Here is a 19,409-nt window from a genome sequence, read left to right on the forward strand (position 1 = left end):
TCTCCAGAGGAACTGATCTCTGGAGATGCACTGTAATTCTGTGTGATCCTGAGATCCCACCTGGAGGCTGGCATTGGGGTAGTGCAGGGGTGGCCAGCGGTAGCTCTCCAAATGTTTTTTGCCTGCAACTTTCATCAGCCCCACCCATCAGCCATGCTGGCTGGGGCTGATGGGAGTTGTAGGCAAAAAACATCTGGAGAGCTACTGTTGGCCACCCCTGGTATGGTGGTTTAGTGTAGTGGTTAAGTGTGCGGACTCTTATCTGGGAGAACTGGGTTTGATTTCCCACTCCTCCACGTGCAGCTGTTGGAATGGTCTTGGGTCAGCCATAGCTCTCCCGCAAGAGCTGTCCTTGAAAGGGCAGCTTCTGTGAGAGTCCTCTCAGCCCGACCTACCTCACAGGATGTCTGTTGTGGGGGAGGAAGGTAAAAAAGGAGACCGCTCTGAGATTCAGATTCGGAGTGGAGGGCGGGATATAAATCCAATATCATAATTCCTAGGCCCCCTCCCTTTCTGTCTTTCTTCAGGCTCCACCCACAAATCTGGAATTTTCCAAATTGGACTCGATAACCCTAAGCCCCGGGACCGTTTGCCTATCTCCCAGTCAGGACAAGCAATGCGGGTTTCCCGGGACAAGAGATCTAATTCAATATTCAGTAACATCATATGTTACTGATTGAGAAACAAACCCCGGAGGATGAATGGCATTCATCTCTACTTCGCATTGCACCTCTTCTACTAGCCCCGCGCCGGCACACTTTCCGATACTGCACCGCATTCCGTCTTCTTTTATCTCCCCCTTCCCCCGCGCGCCCCTTCTCTTTGATCTCCGCCTCTGCGCCTTCTCAATCAATGGGCTCTAAGCCCCGCCCTTGTCCCCCTCGCCGGAGCCCTTCATTCAAGCTCGGGCCGCCGAGTGAATTGGCCGTTCCTTCCTCGCTCCGCCTTTTCCTCTCGGAGACCCAATCGGAGCGCCCTTTGCTCCGCCCGGGCGGCCAATCGCGAGCGAGAGAACGCCGAAAGCCGTTGGGCGCGTGAGGCGGCGTTGCCAGGAGAAGTGGGCGTGGCGCTTTGGCTCGGCTCCGCGCGCTGGGGTGTGAGTGTGTGAGGAGGCGGAGGAGGCAAGATGGCGGAGGAGGAGAAGCTCCCCGCGGGCTGGGAGAAGCGCATGAGCCGCAGCTCCGGTACCGCCGCGGGGGGAGACGGGGGTGGGTCCATCGGGGCCCCGGGGCCAGGGCGGGGGAGGAAGCCGGACTCCTCAACCGGGGTTGGGGCGCGGGGAGACACAAAGGTGGGATTGGGGTGCGGGGCTTCACCAGGCCCTTCGGCCTTTGGGGGAACGGCCTTTTTGAGAGAAGGGCGTCCAGGGTGGGGGGGTGGCGGGATTCGGGCCTGAAGGGCAAGGGACGAGGCGGTTGGGCCTCTTGAGTCGTGGGCCGCGGGAGGATGGGCCGCTGCCGCAGCAGCGCATTTGGCTCCCTGGGCTTTAGGGTTGCCAAGTCCAAGTCAAGAAATCTCTGGAGACTTTGGGGGTGGAGCCAGGCGACTTTGGGGTGGAGCCAGGAGACATTGAGGGTGGAGGCAGGAGCAAGGTTGTGACAAGCATAGCTGAACTCCAAGGGGAGTGCTGGCCATCATATTTAAATGCACACCTTCGAAATGTCTTCCTTCCATTAGAAGTAATGAAGGTTAGGGGCACCTTCTTTGGGGGCTCATAGAATTGGACCCCCCGGGTCCAATCCTTTTGAAACTTGGGGGATTTTTAAAGGAAGAGCATGGGATACTATGGTCAGATTTGGTGCCTCTACCTCAAAAAACAGTCCCCCCTCCCAGAGACCCGTGGATCAAGTCTCAATTATAACCTATGCGAATCAGCCTCCATAAGGAATAATGGAGTGCCCTCCCTCCCCCGTTTTTTGATAATCCTGAAGCGCAGGGAGGGCCTCCAAACCGAGGGATCCCCTACTCCCCACCTGGGGATTGGCAACCCTACTGAGCTTCCTCTCCAAATGCTGCAACTCCCCCCCCACCTTTCCTAATTCCCCCCCCCCCCCGGCATTGTGGCCCATCCTATGTCGAAGGCTTCAGAGCATCCTGTGTTGTTTTTTAACCCCCCCCCTTCCTATATACTCCTTTCTAGGGCCTTGGTAGGCTTTATTTTAACAAGTCCTAGGGTTGCCAGGTCTGTGTTGGAAAATACCTGGAGGTGGAAGGGGGTGAGGGGAGGCTCCAGTGTCTTAGGGGTCCGCCCTTCAAAGCAGCCATTTTCTCCAGGGGAGCTGATCTCTGCCAGATGGAGATCAGTTGTAAAAGTGGGGAATCTCCAGGCCCCACCTGGAGGCTGGCAGCCCCATCCCAGCCCCCCCCTAAAATGTTTAGGCTACATGCTGAGCATTTGGGTACCCCCCCCCCCCCCGCTTCAAATCCATGTTCAGCCAGAGAACTCAGTGAGTGACCTTGGGCCAGTATTTGCTTAATGGGTGAGCGTTAGAGCTCATGCTGGAGCATTTGGTTGGCATGCAGAAGATCTCACGTTTTATCCCCAACATCCCTAGTTAAAAGGATGAGGCCATAGGTGATGTGAAAGATCTCTCCCTGAGACACTTTTATTTAATGCTGTTATTTAATGCTGATGAACCAATGGTCAGATTCAGTGTAAGGGAATTTCGTGTGTTTTGTCTGTCTCCTGCAGTGAGCTCTGAGTCATGAAAGCTTATGCTGGAATAAATTTTGTGTGTCTTTAAACTGCCATCTGGGCTCCTTCCTTTCTCCTGGCCCAGTTTACTTCAGGGGGCTGTTTGGAGGAGGGAAGAACTATGTGCTGACCTGAGCTCTTTGGAAGAAGAGTGGAATAAAATGCTGTTTGAAACTTAGAGCAGGAAGATACTTCAAGGATCATCTAGGCTAGGGACCCCCAACCACCGGTCTGTGGACCGGTCCCGATCCATGACCTGCTAGCAACTGGGCCGCAGAGAGAGGCAGAGCAGCCCTGGACTAAAGAGGCGGCATAGCTTTGCTCCCCTTGCAGGGGAGGCAGAGTGAGGCCACACTGCCTCTTTTGTCCACCTGGGTCCCGGGCTGACAGAAGGGGCAGTGCTGCTGTGGCCTTAGCCTATCCTTCCTTTATAGACCTCCACAAATCAGCTGATTGGCAGGGGTCTTTAAATGGGAGGGGGAGACAGAAACAGCCCCAGTCTTCCTCCCATTTAAAGACCCCCATGAGGGGCAGGGATGTGGCGTGGGGAGGGGCAGCCTGGGCAAAACCCCAGTGCCGCCTTCCCCACCGGTCCCTGGAAGAAATGTCTTCCACAAAACTGGTCCCTGGTGCCAAAATGGTTGGGGGCCACTGATCTAGGCCAACCTCCCCAATGCAGGAAATTCACTACACCCTCCCTCAGCATCCCCTGCTGTATGCCCAGAGGAAGCCCAAACCCTCCAGGATCCCTGGCCAATGCAGCCTGGAGAAAAATTGCTTCCTGACCCCAAAGTGACAATTGGCATTATCCTGGGCATGTAAGAAAGGGCCATAAGAGCTTAGCATTGGCTCATCCCTTCCTGCTTGCTTTCATGGTCTGTCTAAGTGTTTTTGACTTTCTTCTTTGTCATACTGAAATCTTCCATCTATACAAATCTGACATAACCAAAATGCTTTAATCTGCCCCAAGCATGCTTTAATCTGTCCTTGCTACTTTTGGGGGCTACTGCTCCATGGGTTCCATTCATCCCCAGTGCTCCCTGTGTGTGTGCATTAAGGGCTGTCAGGTCACTTCCAATTTGTAGCAACCCTATTAATGACCTGAATCAAACCATCCTCTTTTGCCCCCTACCCTTAGAACATAAGAGAAGCTATGCTGAATGAGACCAGTGGCCCATCCAGTCCTACATTCTGTGTCACAGAATGGCCAAAAAACCAGGTGCCATGAGGAGGCCCACGAGTGGGGCCAGGACACTAGAAGCACACCCACTGTGCCCCCCCAAGCACCAATAATACAGAGCATCACTGCCCCAGACAGAGAGTTCCAGCAATATGCTGTAGCTAATAGCCATTGATGGACCTCTGCTCCATGTGTTTATCCAATCCTCTCTTGAAGCTGGCTATGCTTGCAGCCGCCCTTCTCTATAAAAAAGCAGTATTCAGAACTGCGGTTTGCACAAGCCATGAAGGAAGACAATAGTAAAACCAAAACAGTAACAGTTAATTGCAGATTTATTCAAAATCCCGTTATAGCTTTTTAGTTTAATTTACTCAACAAAACTGATGAACTTGATCCATTGACACCAGCTTATCATAGTTCAATGGTCATTTAGCAAGAATCTTAGATACCCCATTCAGTAACCACTGTTCAGTAAATTCTTAAAGGGATGGATGGGCTTGATTAAGTGGTGCCAGTTTCCCAGTGTCTGGGTTCAAGTCACTTAGCAGGAGTCTTAAATCACCATGTTTAGTAATCTGGAGTTGATTTCTTTGCTTGAAGAGAGGTTGGATGACCACACTAAAACCACGTTCCACCAAATATGATGTTGGAAAAGCAACAAGGAGCTTCTTAACCACTGTCCATAATGCAGGATCACCATCAGAAATGTCCTTCTGTAACCAAAACTCTTGGTACTATTTCTTAAACATTGGCTTTAGCTCAGTGTCATTTTGTGGATCAGTTAGTTCTTTTTCTACTACCACTTTCTCTGTATCTGAAAATGGATTTATCACCCATTCTGAAATTTCCATGAAAAGATGATCCTTCATGCGGTATATCCAGATGGTCACAAAAAATTTGCAGGTCATTGTTTTGTTTCCCAACTTTCTCTTTCAACTCAGACAGGGTCAGAAATTGGTATATCTCACTACAGCCTGCACTGCGTTTGGATAGTATTAACTTTGAAATAAACAGAGAGATGACAAATTTGGCCTTTTATAAGATTGACCTAATTTCATTTAACTTTGCAGACGGCTCTGATAAATAAACAATATCACTCCTGATCTCTTTGATTTTATCACTGAGCAAAGCATTCATGTCTTCAGAAAACTCCGCAACAGTGTCAAAAGATTGTAAAAGCATCTCACACAGTTGTCTTTTGATAGCCAGCAAACTTCAGTGTGAAGCAGGAAATATTCAAAATCTTTATCATTCTTGGCACAGAGCTCCTAGAGCAGAGTAAGGGCTTTAATTTCATTTACTGCAGTAATAACGGTGTGTATGACTTGTGCAGGAAGTCACTGAAATTTTTAGCAACCAGCTCTTGGTGTGAAGGAAACAATGAAGGGTAAGGATTTTTGGCACTGCTTTTTTCAAGTAAGCAACAAATCCACTGTAGCGACCAGTAATCGATGGTGTTCCATCAGTTGCATAAGCAATTACGTTAGTAAGTTGAATTTTGTTATCTTTGAAGAACTGCTCAACATCAAGAAATATTTACTCTCTTTTAAGGTCTGTTCTTAGTTGCCTTGCAAAGAACAACTCTTGAGCAAAACTTTTATCTTTTATAAGGAATTAGAACATAAGAGCCCTGTTGGATCAAACCAGTGGTCCATCTAGTCCAGCATACTTTCTCATGTAGTGGCCAGCCAGTTCCTTTGGAGGGTCAGCAACAGGGCCTAGAGGCTGAGACCTTTCCTTGATGTTGCCTCCTGGCAATGGGATTCAAAGGATGTCTCTGGACATGGAGGCTCCCTTCAGTCACCATGGCCAGTAGCTATTGATAGACATCCTCCATGAATTTATATAATCCCCTATTAAAGTTGTTTATTCCTGTGGCCATCCCTACATCCTCCTGCAGTGAATTTCACTTTTTAATTGCTCTCTGCGGAAAGGAGTATTTCCTTTTGCCTGTCCTGAATCTACTGCCCATCAGCTTCATTGGATACCCTCGAGTTCTAGTTTTTTGGGAGAGGAAGAAAAAGTTCTTTGTCAACTCCCTACCTAATGCGTAACTTTATAAACCTCGATCATGTCGCCCCTTGAAATACAGTGACCAGAACTGTACTATACTTTTCTGCTTGGATTAAAGCAGACTAGAGTTCCGGTGGTGTAAATGCTGACAGTTTTTACTAGAAGTTCAGAGGCAGAAACTTGGAGTGCCATTTGGCAGCATAGTGCTGTAATCCCACTTCATCCCTTACATAAATGTGAAGGAAATTTATAGCATAAACTATTCATAACTACTTACCAACCATGCACAAACCTTCACTTGCCACGGATGTATGGTAACTAATTTATGAGAAGATCGGTATCTAGTGCCAATAATTGGCTATCTTGTGACAATCTGGAATTGTACATACAGATGTGACCAAAGGAAATAACTTTGATCGTGCTAACAGCAGTAAGAGTTTAAAGACAAAGCGCGGGAGGCGTTTTGCTCTAGGCTGTAGCCTGATCAGTTATAAATAAGTGAGTAACATGGTTGAAGGGGCCCACCTCCAGCCCCCTGGCTTTTACCTCCTTACCTCTTAGTGCTGCCCATAGCAATGTTATTGTACTTTGGTCACATCATGAGATGCTAGGAAAAGAGGAAGATTCAACATGACAGAGGAAGCTGTGGGCTTCAGTCTGGAAGATCTCAGCAAGGCTGTTAACAATACAGTATTTTGAAGGTCACTAATTCAAAGGGAGCCCCGTGGCGCAGAGTGTTAAAACTGCAGTACTGCAGTCCTAAGCTCTGCTCATGACCTGAGTTCGATCCCCGGCGGAAGCTGGGTTTTCAGGTAGCTGGCTCGAGGTTGACTCAGCCTTCCATCCCTCCGAGGTCAGCCAAATGTGTCCCCATCTTGCTGGGGGGCAAGTGTAGATGACTGGGGAAGGCAATGGCAAACCATTCTGTAAAAAGTCTGCCGTGAAAACGTGAAAGCAATGTCACCCCACAGTCAGAAATGACTGGTGCTTGCACAGGGGAACTTTCCTTTCCTTAATTCAAAGGGGGAACTGACTTGACCTCACAGCACTTAACATATCTCATCATCTCCTAGGGAGCAGTACTGCCCTCTTTAGAAATCACTGCTGTAGCCTATCTAATAAAGCAGAATAATGCATATTAACAATGTATGGCTGTAAATCTATGGAAAAAAAATTTCTGGATTGAAAGTCCCAAACCGCATGTGTGGTCAGGGCCTCAGTAAAAGAGTGACTTGCGAGACTTTGTGTTTATATGAAGGGGCACCCTTAAAATAGTGGCTAGAATGTTGAACTGGGACTAAGAAGACCTGAGTGTTTGTATGGCCATGAATTTCACTGGGTAACATTGGACTGGTTATACTCAGGATTTTACGCTGGGAAAACCATTTCTGCTGCTCTCAGAAAGCTTATTTTTATTTGTTTAAAATAATGTGCCTCCTTTTCAGGGTTTAGCTCAGGGATGGCTAAACTTGCTTAACCTAAGAGCCACAGAATAATGTCAGAGCCGCAAGACATGAACAACAGATGCTTGAGAGTCGGAAGGAAGGAAGGCAAATAGATGGGAGAGGGAGGGGGCAGAGGAAGAGGTGAAAGAAAACAGCTTTTAACTTCAAATGCATTCTCCAAGCTGCTGTCTGGTTTGGCTTGGAGAAGTTATTTAAAGAGAGAAACGCCTTCTCCAAGCTGGGTGGTGGGGGTTTCAAGAGCCACATAATATGTGTGAAAGAGCCACATGTGGCTCCCTCTGGTTTAGCTTAATACAAGCTCTCTCTTCCCCCTCCTTTTTTTTTAAACTTTATTGAGTAATACACAAGATACAATGCAATAAGAATCATATTCAAATATGAGAGCTCATAACTACGTGTACACATTTACATAACAAAAGAGAGAACGTTCATTGCAACCGGTACAGTTTCAGCACAAATTGGTAAATCACCGATACTAATACTCAAATATTCAGAAATGAAAATGATAGTATAAGCTGATGTAGCGCTTTTACAACAACATAAAGACCTATGACAAGTTATTGTCATAACACGGTAATCTAGCTGTGTCTATGGATTAGTTGTTTAATGATATAATAATAACGATAAATCATCAAATTGACTGGGCGGCATTGAAGTACAGGAGAGATTCAGTCTCCAACGCAAGTATGGCATCCATTTTTCTCGTAATGTGCTCTAATACTTGGGTTTTGATTGGGTCTTTTGATTTGCTGCGATTTTTTCTAATAGAAAGTATTCCCAAAGTTTTTTGTTCCAATGAAGCAAAGAGGGAGGTCCCCCCTCAAATACACATGGTTCCTCCTATGCCAGAAAAGAAAGTGGTTCAGGTGCAAGAATCTGCCCAACGTTTCTCATGCTGAAGTCTTAATGGAATAATTCATATGCTTTCTGAAGACATTGGAGTAATTCATCTACTTTTTCTTCCATCTCTCTGTGCTTCAGTAATCCTCCAATTAACTGTTTGTCTCCGTGGGTGTTTTTCTGCTTCTGAAGTATTTAGTGGTTTTAGCCAATTGTTTCGCAACATTCTTTTTTTGCTAACTTTTCTGGAAGTTCATTCTCCTTTTTGCTCTCCCCATTTTGCGCTCTCCATCTTGTCTTCTATAGCTTCCCTGACTGCTGGTGAACCATACTGACATTCTTTTGAGCTTTTTTTTTCTTAGCCTTACCTGATCTGTGGTACACTTTCTCTGAGCTTCTATGACTATGTGTTTTAAATAAACTCCTAGTGTTCTGAAGAGAGATGACGCACACTCATCTTTTCTTTCTCCTTTCCATTTCTGCCTTTTGGCCTCCTTTTAAATGTTCCTTTCACTTTTGAAGCATTCTGCAACTGAGTAGGTGTTCCTGGGCATCTTGAATTGGATGGCATTTTGGTCACTGTTCCTGAACTGTTTGGCATCACTTGAATCATGCTTCGCATCAAGCATTCCTCGATTGAATCAAAAATGTGCCTCCCTTGTGGAGTGCTGATTAACTCTTCTAAGCCGTAGTCATGTATCTTAGAAAAAATTTGTCTGTATCAAGATCTGGATGTATGTTGTCCTGATCTGGATAGCTCAGGCAAGCCCAATCTCTGGGAAGCTAAGCAGGTCGGCTGTGGTTAGTACTTGGATGGGAGACTTCCTTGAAATACCCAGTCGAGAGGACTGGGGCAACCTCTATTCAGTCACCTCTCTGAATATCCTCCAGGCCCCCAGTAAGGGTCAGTCACCAAAGATCAATATGACTTCCAGGTGCAAACACATGCGCATGTGCATACACACAATATATATACAAAATACCAAAAAAAGAGGAGGGGGAATCTAGATGTATTTTTATATAGATAGTGCAGGGATAGTTAAAGACGTAATATTTTTTTGCTTTGGTTGTTTGCTTGATTTCTTCTCATGGTCACCCTTAGTTTTGTTTTTAGGGAGGAAGGCAATAGTATGTACCTAAAACTGTACTGCTTTTTCCATGCAGTCTAATTCTGTGCTTACGTTTGTGGTTGTTAAAAGCGATGCCACTCCAATATCCTCTTCCTTGTCTCTCGTGTAGATATTTTTTAATACAGGGGTAACCATACCCCCCTTCACTTTCTCCCTCCCTCTGCGCAGACTTCCCTTTGTTTCTTTTTATTCCCCAATCTTATTTTTCCTCTCTCCTCACCTCAGGTTTTCCTTCATTTCTTTTTGTTGTCTTTCTGCGATTCTTTTCTGAAGGAAGGAGACAGTATTATATTTGGCTCTGCTGCTTGGCTGTGGCCACTTTTGGGTGGCACTCACCACCCCTCTTTGACATTGCAAAGCTGTTCGCAGGGCTAGAAATGTTGGGGACCTCTGATGTAAGGGATATGGCACATGGAAAGAGACACCTGGAAAGGGATGCAGTGCATATGCTAGTGCCGGAAACAATGACAAGGTGTGGGAAGGATCGTGCTTGAGATGAAGAATGTAAGTCAGTAAAAGAGGACATATTAGTTCACTTGTGGAAACAGAGAACCTGCAGGATAATAAGGAAAGCCTGAAGGGGGAGTGGAACCACAAGCTTGGATGCGTACAAGTCTTCCTGACACTCTGGTGCAAGGGCGTCAGACTCATTTGATACAGAAGGAAGCAAGGGAAAGCGAGAAGGAAGCAGACGACAGCCAGTTGCTCGATGGCCTGATAGCCCTCCAGGGGCCTGATTCGGCCCCAAGGCTTCATGTTTGACACCCCTGCTCTAGTGGCTGCAGCTGCTATTGTAACCATGGAAACCCCTTTCATTTGAATGAGGGCAACCATAACAGGCCTGCCTTACAGTGGCCCCCACCCAAAATTGGAGGAGAGGAGACTGTTACAAGCTGCACGGTATCCCCATTGGGAGAAAAACAGGGCATAAATGAGTTAAATAATGTGTAATGGAATTTTAAAAATTATTTTCTTTATTATTATGGGTCTGTTGCAATGTGTTTAAATCCCATGCTATGATGTCAAACATCTTTAAGAAAACCACAAACTCGTAAAAGTGCTCATGCCCCAATGTTATCTTTCTGTTCTGTTATCTGTCCCTCCTTACGAATTAGTGAAGAATCAAGATCTTCTGATCCCATGTGAAAGGGGATTGGTGTTGCTGTCATTCTTTAAGTGTCTGGGCAGCATTTTTGGGCAGCTTCAAAGACAACTTCTGGAACAGTTTTGGATCTCTGAGTCCTAGAGAGTAGCAGCTAAAACTATATAGAAGGGAAGCTGGATTTGGTTTTGGTAGGCTGATAATTTCATTTGCATAGAAGAGTTCTGTGTTTCTGTGAGCCGCATCCCTATAACTCTCTCTGGCTCAGTAGAAAAGTCGAGAAGAGAGTGAGGGAGATGTTGTCTGTACATGGCGGCACCCAGGGCTTTTTTTGTAGCAGGAACTTCTTTGCATATTAGGCTACACCCCCCCCCCAATGTAGCCAATCCTCCAAGAGCTTACAGGGCTCTTCTTACAGGGCCTTCTGTAAGCTCCTGGAGGATTGGCTAAATCAGGAGGGTGTAGCCTAAACTGCAAAAGAGTTCCTACTACAAAAAAGCCCTGGGACTACCTAGTCTTCATTTGGTCCGAGATGTGACAACCAAATTGCTGTCAGGTGTTGGATGCATAGTTCCTGTCACTGGTGGTGCTGAAATATCTGCCTTGTCCAGCCTTTGCTGATGCAGTTTAGAATGCTGCTGCTTGTTTCGAAAGCCCTAAAGAGCTTGAGGCCAGGGTCCCCGAAGGACTGCTGCCTTCTCCCTATTGCCCTGCCTCACCAAGGTCATCATTACAAGCCCTGCAGAAGTGAGGCAAGTGGAAACTAGGGACAGGGCTTTCTCAGTTGAGGCCCCCCAATTGTTGAATGCCTTCTCCCCTTCACGGTTTGTCTGGTGGTTACCTTGCTGGTTTTTAGGTGCCAAGTGAAAATGTTTTTCTGTACTTAGGCATCCAGATAACTTAGAACATAAGTTAAAAGTGATTGTGTTGGTCTTTTTGGGCAACTCTCTATTTATACAAAATAGTATAACTCTATATTTATACAAAATACAAAAAATTAACTTGGTGTTAGTTTAAATCCCCTCTCTGTTGCCTTTCTGTTCATATTTGTTTATACTGCTGATTTTACTGGTTTTTCCTCGGACAGCTGACAGTCGTGTTGTTGGAATGTTACTGGTTTTCACTGTTTTAAATTAGTGTGTATATTGTTTTGTTGTCAGTTACCTCAGGCAAGATTCTTCAGAGGTAGGTTAAAAATTCTAGCTGAAGAAGCGCTTGTCAGATGTGCTGTGCAGGTAAAGTCATCTGTTTAAGTGTCCCCCTTTCCGTACCTTGTATACTGCTTTCCTTTCCACACTTGTGGACTGACCTGGCTGAATGGTTAAGGCGGGGGTGGCCAGACTTGCCTAACATAAGAGCCACATAGAATAAATGTCAGATGTTTGAGAACCGCAAGAGATGAACATCAGATGTTTGGGAGCTGCAAAACAGGAAGGAAGGAATGGTGGTAAGAAAGGTGGAAAGAAAGCAGCTTTAAATGCATTCTCCAAGCTGCTGGATGGCTTGGCTTAGAGAATTGATTTAAAGAGACAAATGCCTTCTCCAAGCTGGCTGACAGGGTGGTGGTTGCTTTGAGAGCCACATAATATGTGTGAAAGAGTCACATTGTGGCCCCAAATCCACAGTTTGGCCACCCCTGGGTTAAGGCCTTAAATCTGTGCAGGGTTCCTTGTTTCTTAATGTATTGTGCTTGGCTTAAAATCAGAGATGATAGCTGGTCATCGTTCGTATTTATTGTCCAGTTTGTCCAAGGTGACAACCCAACAGCATTAAATGTTGTGGAAATCCATGGAACAGGAAGGTGTGTATCTTGTTCTCAAGTAATAGCATAAGCCTGTGCCATGAAAACAGATCATGCAGAGCAGGCAGGGTTCTCTGCCTTACTTCAGCGTGGCTTGAACAGTGCAGCCTCACTTAATGCTTGATGGTAATCCATTCCTATGAGGCTCTTCTTTCTTGCTGCATTCAGTTTTTTTGATGGGACTGATTAAAAGGTAATGAGAGTTTTCAGGGTTTGTGGGAAAAGCTGGGGCATCTACAGTGGCCCCTAGAGGGATAGCTGGCCTTGCATATTAACTATCAGTACCCAATTTTGACTCTTCCAGTCCAACCGGCTCTTCAGCCTAGCTCTGGTATTCCAGCCTCCCAGAAGTTCTTATCCGTCAGATTGCACTTGGCATTTTAGCATACCAGTTGCTTGCAAGGTTAAAAGGGTTCTGGGTGGGGAAGAGCTTGACGCTTAACATGCTTCAGGGACACCAGGTGTTGGGGAGGGGCGCAAATAGGGAGGCAAGCGGTGTTTCCTTTAAGCTGAGATAGTGTGAGCTAGCTCACAGTTTTTTTAGCCTCTGGCTCACACATTTTTGTCTTAGCTCAGGAAGGATGACCCCAGAGCAAACTAATTTAAGCGATAGCCAAATTGCTTGCTCACAACTTTAATGCTAGAGCTCACGAAGTTCAGTTTTTGCTCACGAGACTCCACCGCTTACAGGGAGTATTGGGAGGCAAGTTTTCCCTTAAGCTGTGAAATAAGACTGAAGTAGGTGAATGTGCAGCCTTATTGTGAGGGGGAGGTTACAGGTTCAGCATTTCTTCTGGAGTTTCAAAAACAGGCTTTGAGACAAAGCTTCTAGTTGGCGTTATGAAAAAAAAAATCCTCCCAAGGTATTGCATTTTCCATTTTGGTTTTTCCTATCTGGCTCAGGCATTTATAAGACTGCACTGTGTCTGAAAGACACTGCCATCCGGCCTTTTTCTTCCTTCGTAGGCTTTTCTTTGTGACTGATCTCATTGGGTAAAGGGAAATGCAAATTCTTCATCCTGTTGCCAAAATCCCCAGGATCAATAACCTTCAATGAAGATCTAAAATTATCTTTCTGTGAGGCTGGGCTCTTTCAATGGATTGGCTGTGGCCGGGGACTGTAGAAAACCAAAGATGCGTGCTTGCCTCTTTGGTGTAACTCTCCTCAGAACAGTGCAAGGCAAAGGGCACATTTCCTCTTTCGACACTCAACAATATTCATAAGGTTATTTTCTGTTTTAATTTTTATGTATTGTACTTTGTTGAAAGACCTCTTCTAGAGACCCTGGAGGACCGACCACTGCCAGTTTGAGGAGGCAATACTGATTTTGATGAACAAAAGACCTGTTACAGTATAAGGCAGCTTATGTGTCCAGGTGCATATGTGCATTTCCTGAACACATATGCATGAAAGTTGGCTGCAATAAAACATTTTTGGAACTAAATTTTAATGTTATTTAAGGATTTAATTCGGAATGTTTTCTTAGGCAGCCTATATGGGATTATATAGAGATATATCTGTTTAGGGACGAGATATGGTTATAAAATAAAGATTGCACGTAGCGGTGTTGGCCTAGTGGTAAAGCTGCAGTATCGCAGTCTTAAGCTCTGCTCACGACTTGAGTTCGATCCCGGCAGAAGCTGGGTTCAGGTAGCCAGCTCAAGGTTGACTCAGCCTTGCATCCTTCTGAGGTCAGTGCAATGAGTACCCAGCCTGCTGGTGGGGGGGGGGGGGCAAAGTGCAGATGACTGGGGAAGGCAATGGCAAACCACCTCATAAAACAAGTCGTGAAAACATCGTGAAAGAAACGTCACTCCAGAGTCAGAAACGACTGGTGCTTGCACAGGGGACTACTTTTACCTTTTTAAAAGTAGTAATGGTGTGGCAGTTCGGCTCTGATTCAAAGGTAACACAAAATGATGGGCTATCATTCACATTCTCTGGATCTTTTAATCAAACTGGCGGCTAAGATGTTCGGGGGTGGGGGAGGATATTTTTCAGGGTGTGATGGGGAAGCCCTTGATTGGGTTTTGTTGTTCTGGTTGTAAAATAGCTTCAGGAGGCACTGAAAATTACCAGGATAGAGAAGCACATCAATACAGTGGTCACTCTAACTTTGATAATGTAATATCCAGTTTTGGCTACTGGAGGGCGATGTTGGTCCTCCAACCATTGGGTAATACATAATTTGAGTTCTGTTGACTCATAATGCCTTAACCTAAAATTCACATAGAGGCGAGGCATCTTCCTTTAGCTCTGCTCGTGTGTTTGCAGGATTAGTGCTGGTGAAGATGTTTGATTAAACGTTGGCTTTTATATTTTCCAAGGAAGAATGGGGACTACATTTTTTTTGGGGGGGAGGGGGGCTTCTCTTGTTCTCTTTGCTGCTGTTGCTGCTTCAATCTGTTAGGTTGGAAGTGACTAATATTGGAGAACTGAACACACTGCAAAACTCTAGGAGGCAGAGAGCATAGAATACCGTACTGTAATTGAAGATGGTTGGGAACTTCAGCTGGTTCAAAGGATGGAAGCCTGGCACATAATTCCAGCGCTACAAAGCCTTCAGTAGCTGCTGGTCCTTTTTTCCTCAGAGTGTGCTCTGTATTTCAAGGTGGTGGGATTGAACTTTAAAGCCTGGGACCGGGACTGAACTATCTGGAGGATAGCACTTCTCCAGGCCCCCTGCATACAAGTCTTTGTGGTAGTCCCCATAGTCAGAGAAAGGAAATTTGTCTGCAGTGAGAACAAAACGTTTTCCACAGTGGTTTCTCACCAGTAGAACTCATTCCATCTAAGGCAGGGGTTCCCCACCCTTTTTGAGCTTGCTGGTACCAGTGGAATTTTGACACAAAATGGCTGCCTCAAGAGGCAGAGCCATCCACAAAGTGGCTGCCTCAACTTACCATCAGTCACACAGCCAGGGGTCATTTTGTAGAAGAAAAGGTACAGGAGCTCAGTAGCATATCTCATTTGCATATGCCCTGGGATCTGTGTGCAGTGAAGAGGTTTATGCAGCGGTGGCAGCTACTGCCAAAGCAACTTTTTAAAAATCTCCCAAACCAATAAAATATCTAATGGCCAACAGGAAACCTTGCTGTGAAAAGCCCCACTTGGTGCTGCTCACTTTCTAAAAGCACTTGGAGGGTACCAGGAAAAGCATTGGTGGGTGCCATGGGCATCACATCAGGGACCCAGATCTAAGGCATGTCAGGTCTGTTCACTTGGGCATTTCAGGAGAGCTGTAGAACCTTCCCTGTTCTAACAAGCTTTGATTAATTGGAGAAATTGGATCCTAGGCCTTGTGAGGCCTACGGGCTCCAGGGAAGCCTGTATCAGAGGAGATACAGGGCCTACATTTCCCAGGATCCTTTCTTAGGTGGGCACCAGTTTTGGAGGGAAAACTTGCCCAGTGGAGACCAGAGTGGGACCTGGAAGGAAGGAAATAAAAGGCCCAGCTATACAGTGAGGGTTGTTCTCTCTTGAGAGGCTGGACTGGAGAGAAGGCTGCAATCGGGAGAGTTTTCTCATCCAAAGTGTGGTGAGTCAGTTGGAATTAGAGGAAAGGACTGTATAGCCTGCCTCAGTGGGGAGGGCGGGGTATAAATAAAATTTATTATTATTTATATAGTTAGTCACTTCCGGGCTTTTTATTTTGCTGTGTACCACCTTTGGTGTTTCCATGTACGCTATTGCACTAAAAGTTACAACCTACTTGTTTGTTCTTGAGCACCTGCAATAAACTTATTGTTATACTGCCTGGGTCTGCACACCTCTTTGGTCACAGATAAAGGGTGCTTGCTGAGAAGGAAGATGGGTTGGGTGGGTGCTCTGGGCCCTCCCAGACAGATCCTTACCAGAGTGGCGACGGTCAGTAGATGGCCTTCTCTGGTCCCCTGCTTGTGACAGCGGGGTAATCATTTTTTTTGCTTCTCTTTTTTATTGTGATTGTTTAACTTTTACATTTTTTATATTTTTATGAATTGAGCCGTGTTATTTGGCTTCTCCCTGCTTTGAGTTTTTAAAATAATGGAAGACTGGGCTACAGATTTTAAAAGATGTGCTTGTAGCACAAGGTCATCCTAACAGGCTCAGTGGGTGATCCTGGTGGGATGCCAGATGATGCTGGTTTTTCCATGAGTTGTCTTCCTAGTCGACATAATCTGATAGGAATGAGTACAACATAGTGATTTGCTTTAGATCAGTTATTTACGTTTATGATTTGGTTTTATGTAGGAAAAAACATCAGCTCTTGTGTGTTTTAATAGCTGTGGGTTCAGTTTTAAGAAATGTAGAATTTAACACGTTTGTGATGGATTTAGGCTTCAGATTTCATTTAAAACCAGGCTGTATTTTTAGACAATGAAATAAAAAGGCCATTTAAAATCAGGGTGTTTTTGTTTGCCAAACAATTCAATTATAGCAATTGAAAATGTACAAAAGAAAAACCAAAACCCATTTTTAAAGAGTTGATTTTTTTATCCACCCTGACAATTTGTGAAGAACAAGGGGAGTCTAGTTCAAGTGTGTGAAGTTGGAGGACTGGCTGGGACTAGGGGTGTGCAAAAAAAAAAAAAAAATCTGAATTAGTAATCGGATTTGGAAATATATGGGGCCAAAATATTTGGAATACAGTATATTTCTGAGTACCGGTATTTGGAATAGCCGTATATACTGGAGATATACGGCTATTTCCGAATATACGGCCCCATTATACCCTATGGGCCATTGAAATCAGTAGCAAAATAGGGTATATTGGAAGCCGCTTGTAAGGGAGGGGGTTTGAGGGAGAGCTCCCAAATTTGCAGGGTTCCTGCAGGGGACTCTCCCCTATGAACCCCCCAAGTCCCAATAGATTGGGCCAGGGGTTCCCATTCCAGGGGCACCCAAAGAAGGTGCCCCTATCCCACCATTATACCCTAAGGCCATTGAACTCAGTGGCAACATAGGGCATAATCAGAGGCTACTGGGAGGGCAGGGGTTTGAGGGAGCGCCCATAACTGCATGTAACCCACAGGGGACTCTCCCCTACAAAACCCCCAAGTCCCAAAAAGTTTGGTCCAGGGAGTCCCTGTCTTTGGGCTCCCCAAAAGGCCTATTGCCACCAATTCTGGGGAAAGCCCAATTAGCCACTTCCTCCGCTATAATTGCTGTGGGAAAAGTGGCTCTGGCCAGAGGGGGGTTTGAGGGAGAGGCCCCAAAACTGCAGGGCAGCTTCAGAAGACTCCCCCACATGCAACTCCCCTGGCCCATCTGTGGGCACCCCAAAAGCAACACTGTTCCCAATGGTGAGAAAAAACCAATTAGAGCCACTTCCCCCTCTGTAATTATTGTGGGAAAAGTGGCTCTGAGGAGCAGGGGGTTTTGAGGAGAGCCCCCTAAACTGCTGTGCAGCTTCAGGGCACTGTCCCACACAAAAGCCACAAGGCCAAAAAAAAAAAAAAATTGGCCCAGGGGGTCCAATTCCTGGGGCACCCAAAGCCAAACCTAACTTCACACCAGAGAATCTCTGTAGGACCCGAATGCACTGCATCCATCTATCTACTCTATGAACCCTGCTGACCTGGAACTAATATAAACCCAGTTGCCAATGTCACTGCGACACAAAACACAATCTGCTCAATGTCTGCTCTGCAGACCTGGCTGCAGCAAACCCAGATGCCAGATCTCCAGCCCTGCCCCAAACAATGCGGGGAGAGCTAGCCAAACACAACAGGCATGCTGGTTCTGGGTCTTTCACCCAGATGCCAGCTTCCCTGCCACAGAACACACAATCTACAGATGCCAGCTCTCCAGCCCTGCCCCAAACAACACAACTCTCAAACAAGAGAAGCGGTGGACCACACCTAGTTCCACATCATTCTGTATCTGACACAAAGCAAGAAGCCTTTAGACTTACCTTGAGTGATGGATGGTTGGCTGGTCCAGGCTCTTTTGCACCATGAGGAGGTGAGTCAGAGTTGCACCCCAGATGAGGAAGATCACTGGGAGGGCCTCAGATTATGTGAGAGGAAGGGAAGCATTCCTTCTTGCTCAGCTCAGCAGCAACACACTAGCTATCACTGTCTCATTAGAGGGATCTCAGCATTGGTATGGCTGCTGGCTGCCTGTCATCATCACTGGCACCTCCCTCTTTCTTCCTCTTGCCCCTGAAAAAAAACCTGGGTTATCCTGGCTGGACCTGTGGGTGCTGTCGGTTACAGTTGGGGGCTGCAATGGCCCTTTCAGTATTATTAGGCATGTGTGGATGGGGACTGGGAAAATTTGGATTGCTTTGAAGATTTTAAATCAGCATTCACTTTTGGTTTGGGGATGGATGAGGGGTGGGGAGGGTGCACTGCCAATCAATTTGTGAGTGAATTTTTGGGCTGTCTTTGGACTCTAGTCTATGTTTAGTGGGAGAGCATTTTACAACCACCTTCCAAGCGCAGACTAAGAGAGAATGCAAGCACAAATAGGTGCTCACTTCATTCATTCTCAAAGTCTACGTTTGGGGAGCTGAACAGAGGCATGTTGACCTTCAGGAAGACCAACTGCTCAACTGTCCAGGGTTGCAGGCAGTTGCGATGTGGGCAGACAATGTCGCCCATATGTGAAAATTATGCGCTCGCTCTGCACGCTCGTTGGTGGGCATGAGAGGAACGCCTTGGCCACGGAGGAGAGGGCCGGCCAGACCGCCTCCTTCATGACCCAGTAGTCCAAAGGAGACGTTTTCTGTGCTTGTTGGGCTCCGAAGGATAGTCCCTCACCATTGCAGCACCCATCTCCGCTCTCAGGGGCCTACCGCTCCCAGAGGGGCCAGCAAGCCACCTGATGAGTGTCATCTCGGCACTCTTCTTCGCATGAGTCTAGTGGGAAACACTGCCTAGCCGGGGAGGTTGGGGATGAACGGCCGCGGAAGTGGTAGATGAGCTGCTTCCACCCCCCTCCTCCTCAGCTACCAGCACTGGGCCCGCCCTGACTCTGCAGCGCTCGACCTTCTGGGAGAGCTCATCTCGCCAGCAATCGAGTTCGTTGGCCCGCTCAGCAATCGTGCCCTTAAGGCACGGGTCTAGCATGGTTACAACCAGGGCGCGGACCGCTGGAGGAACGTCTGCACGGCCTTGAGCTGTCACTAGAAATGAGGCCAGGTCCTCATGGGCCATGTGGACCATGGGGACGACCAGTGTGATGCTTGCCGTATC

General features: G+C 46.5%; 1 protein-coding gene across 5 annotated transcripts in view; it reads left to right on the forward strand.

The window, feature by feature from the left end:
- The first annotated feature begins 927 nt into the window (after positions 1-927).
- Positions 928-19,409, forward strand: part of PIN1 (peptidylprolyl cis/trans isomerase, NIMA-interacting 1) — an 86,632-nt gene continuing 68,150 nt past the window's right edge. For 2 of the 5 annotated variants that reach the window (XR_009556153.1, XM_060253539.1), the window contains exon 1: positions 928-1,184. Coding sequence is in view for 2 of the 5 variants with exons in the window: in XM_060253539.1 (XP_060109522.1) it covers positions 1,127-1,184 (58 nt within the window). In the remaining 3 variants the exon portion in view is untranslated. Of the gene's footprint in view, positions 1,209-19,409 lie in introns of all 5 variants that reach the window. The other 3 variants (XR_009556151.1, XM_060253538.1, XR_009556152.1) reach the window with 2 other exon arrangements.

This window comes from Heteronotia binoei, chromosome 13 (assembly GCF_032191835.1).
Source record: "Heteronotia binoei isolate CCM8104 ecotype False Entrance Well chromosome 13, APGP_CSIRO_Hbin_v1, whole genome shotgun sequence".
In the NCBI taxonomy this organism is placed as follows: domain Eukaryota; kingdom Metazoa; phylum Chordata; class Lepidosauria; order Squamata; family Gekkonidae; genus Heteronotia; species Heteronotia binoei.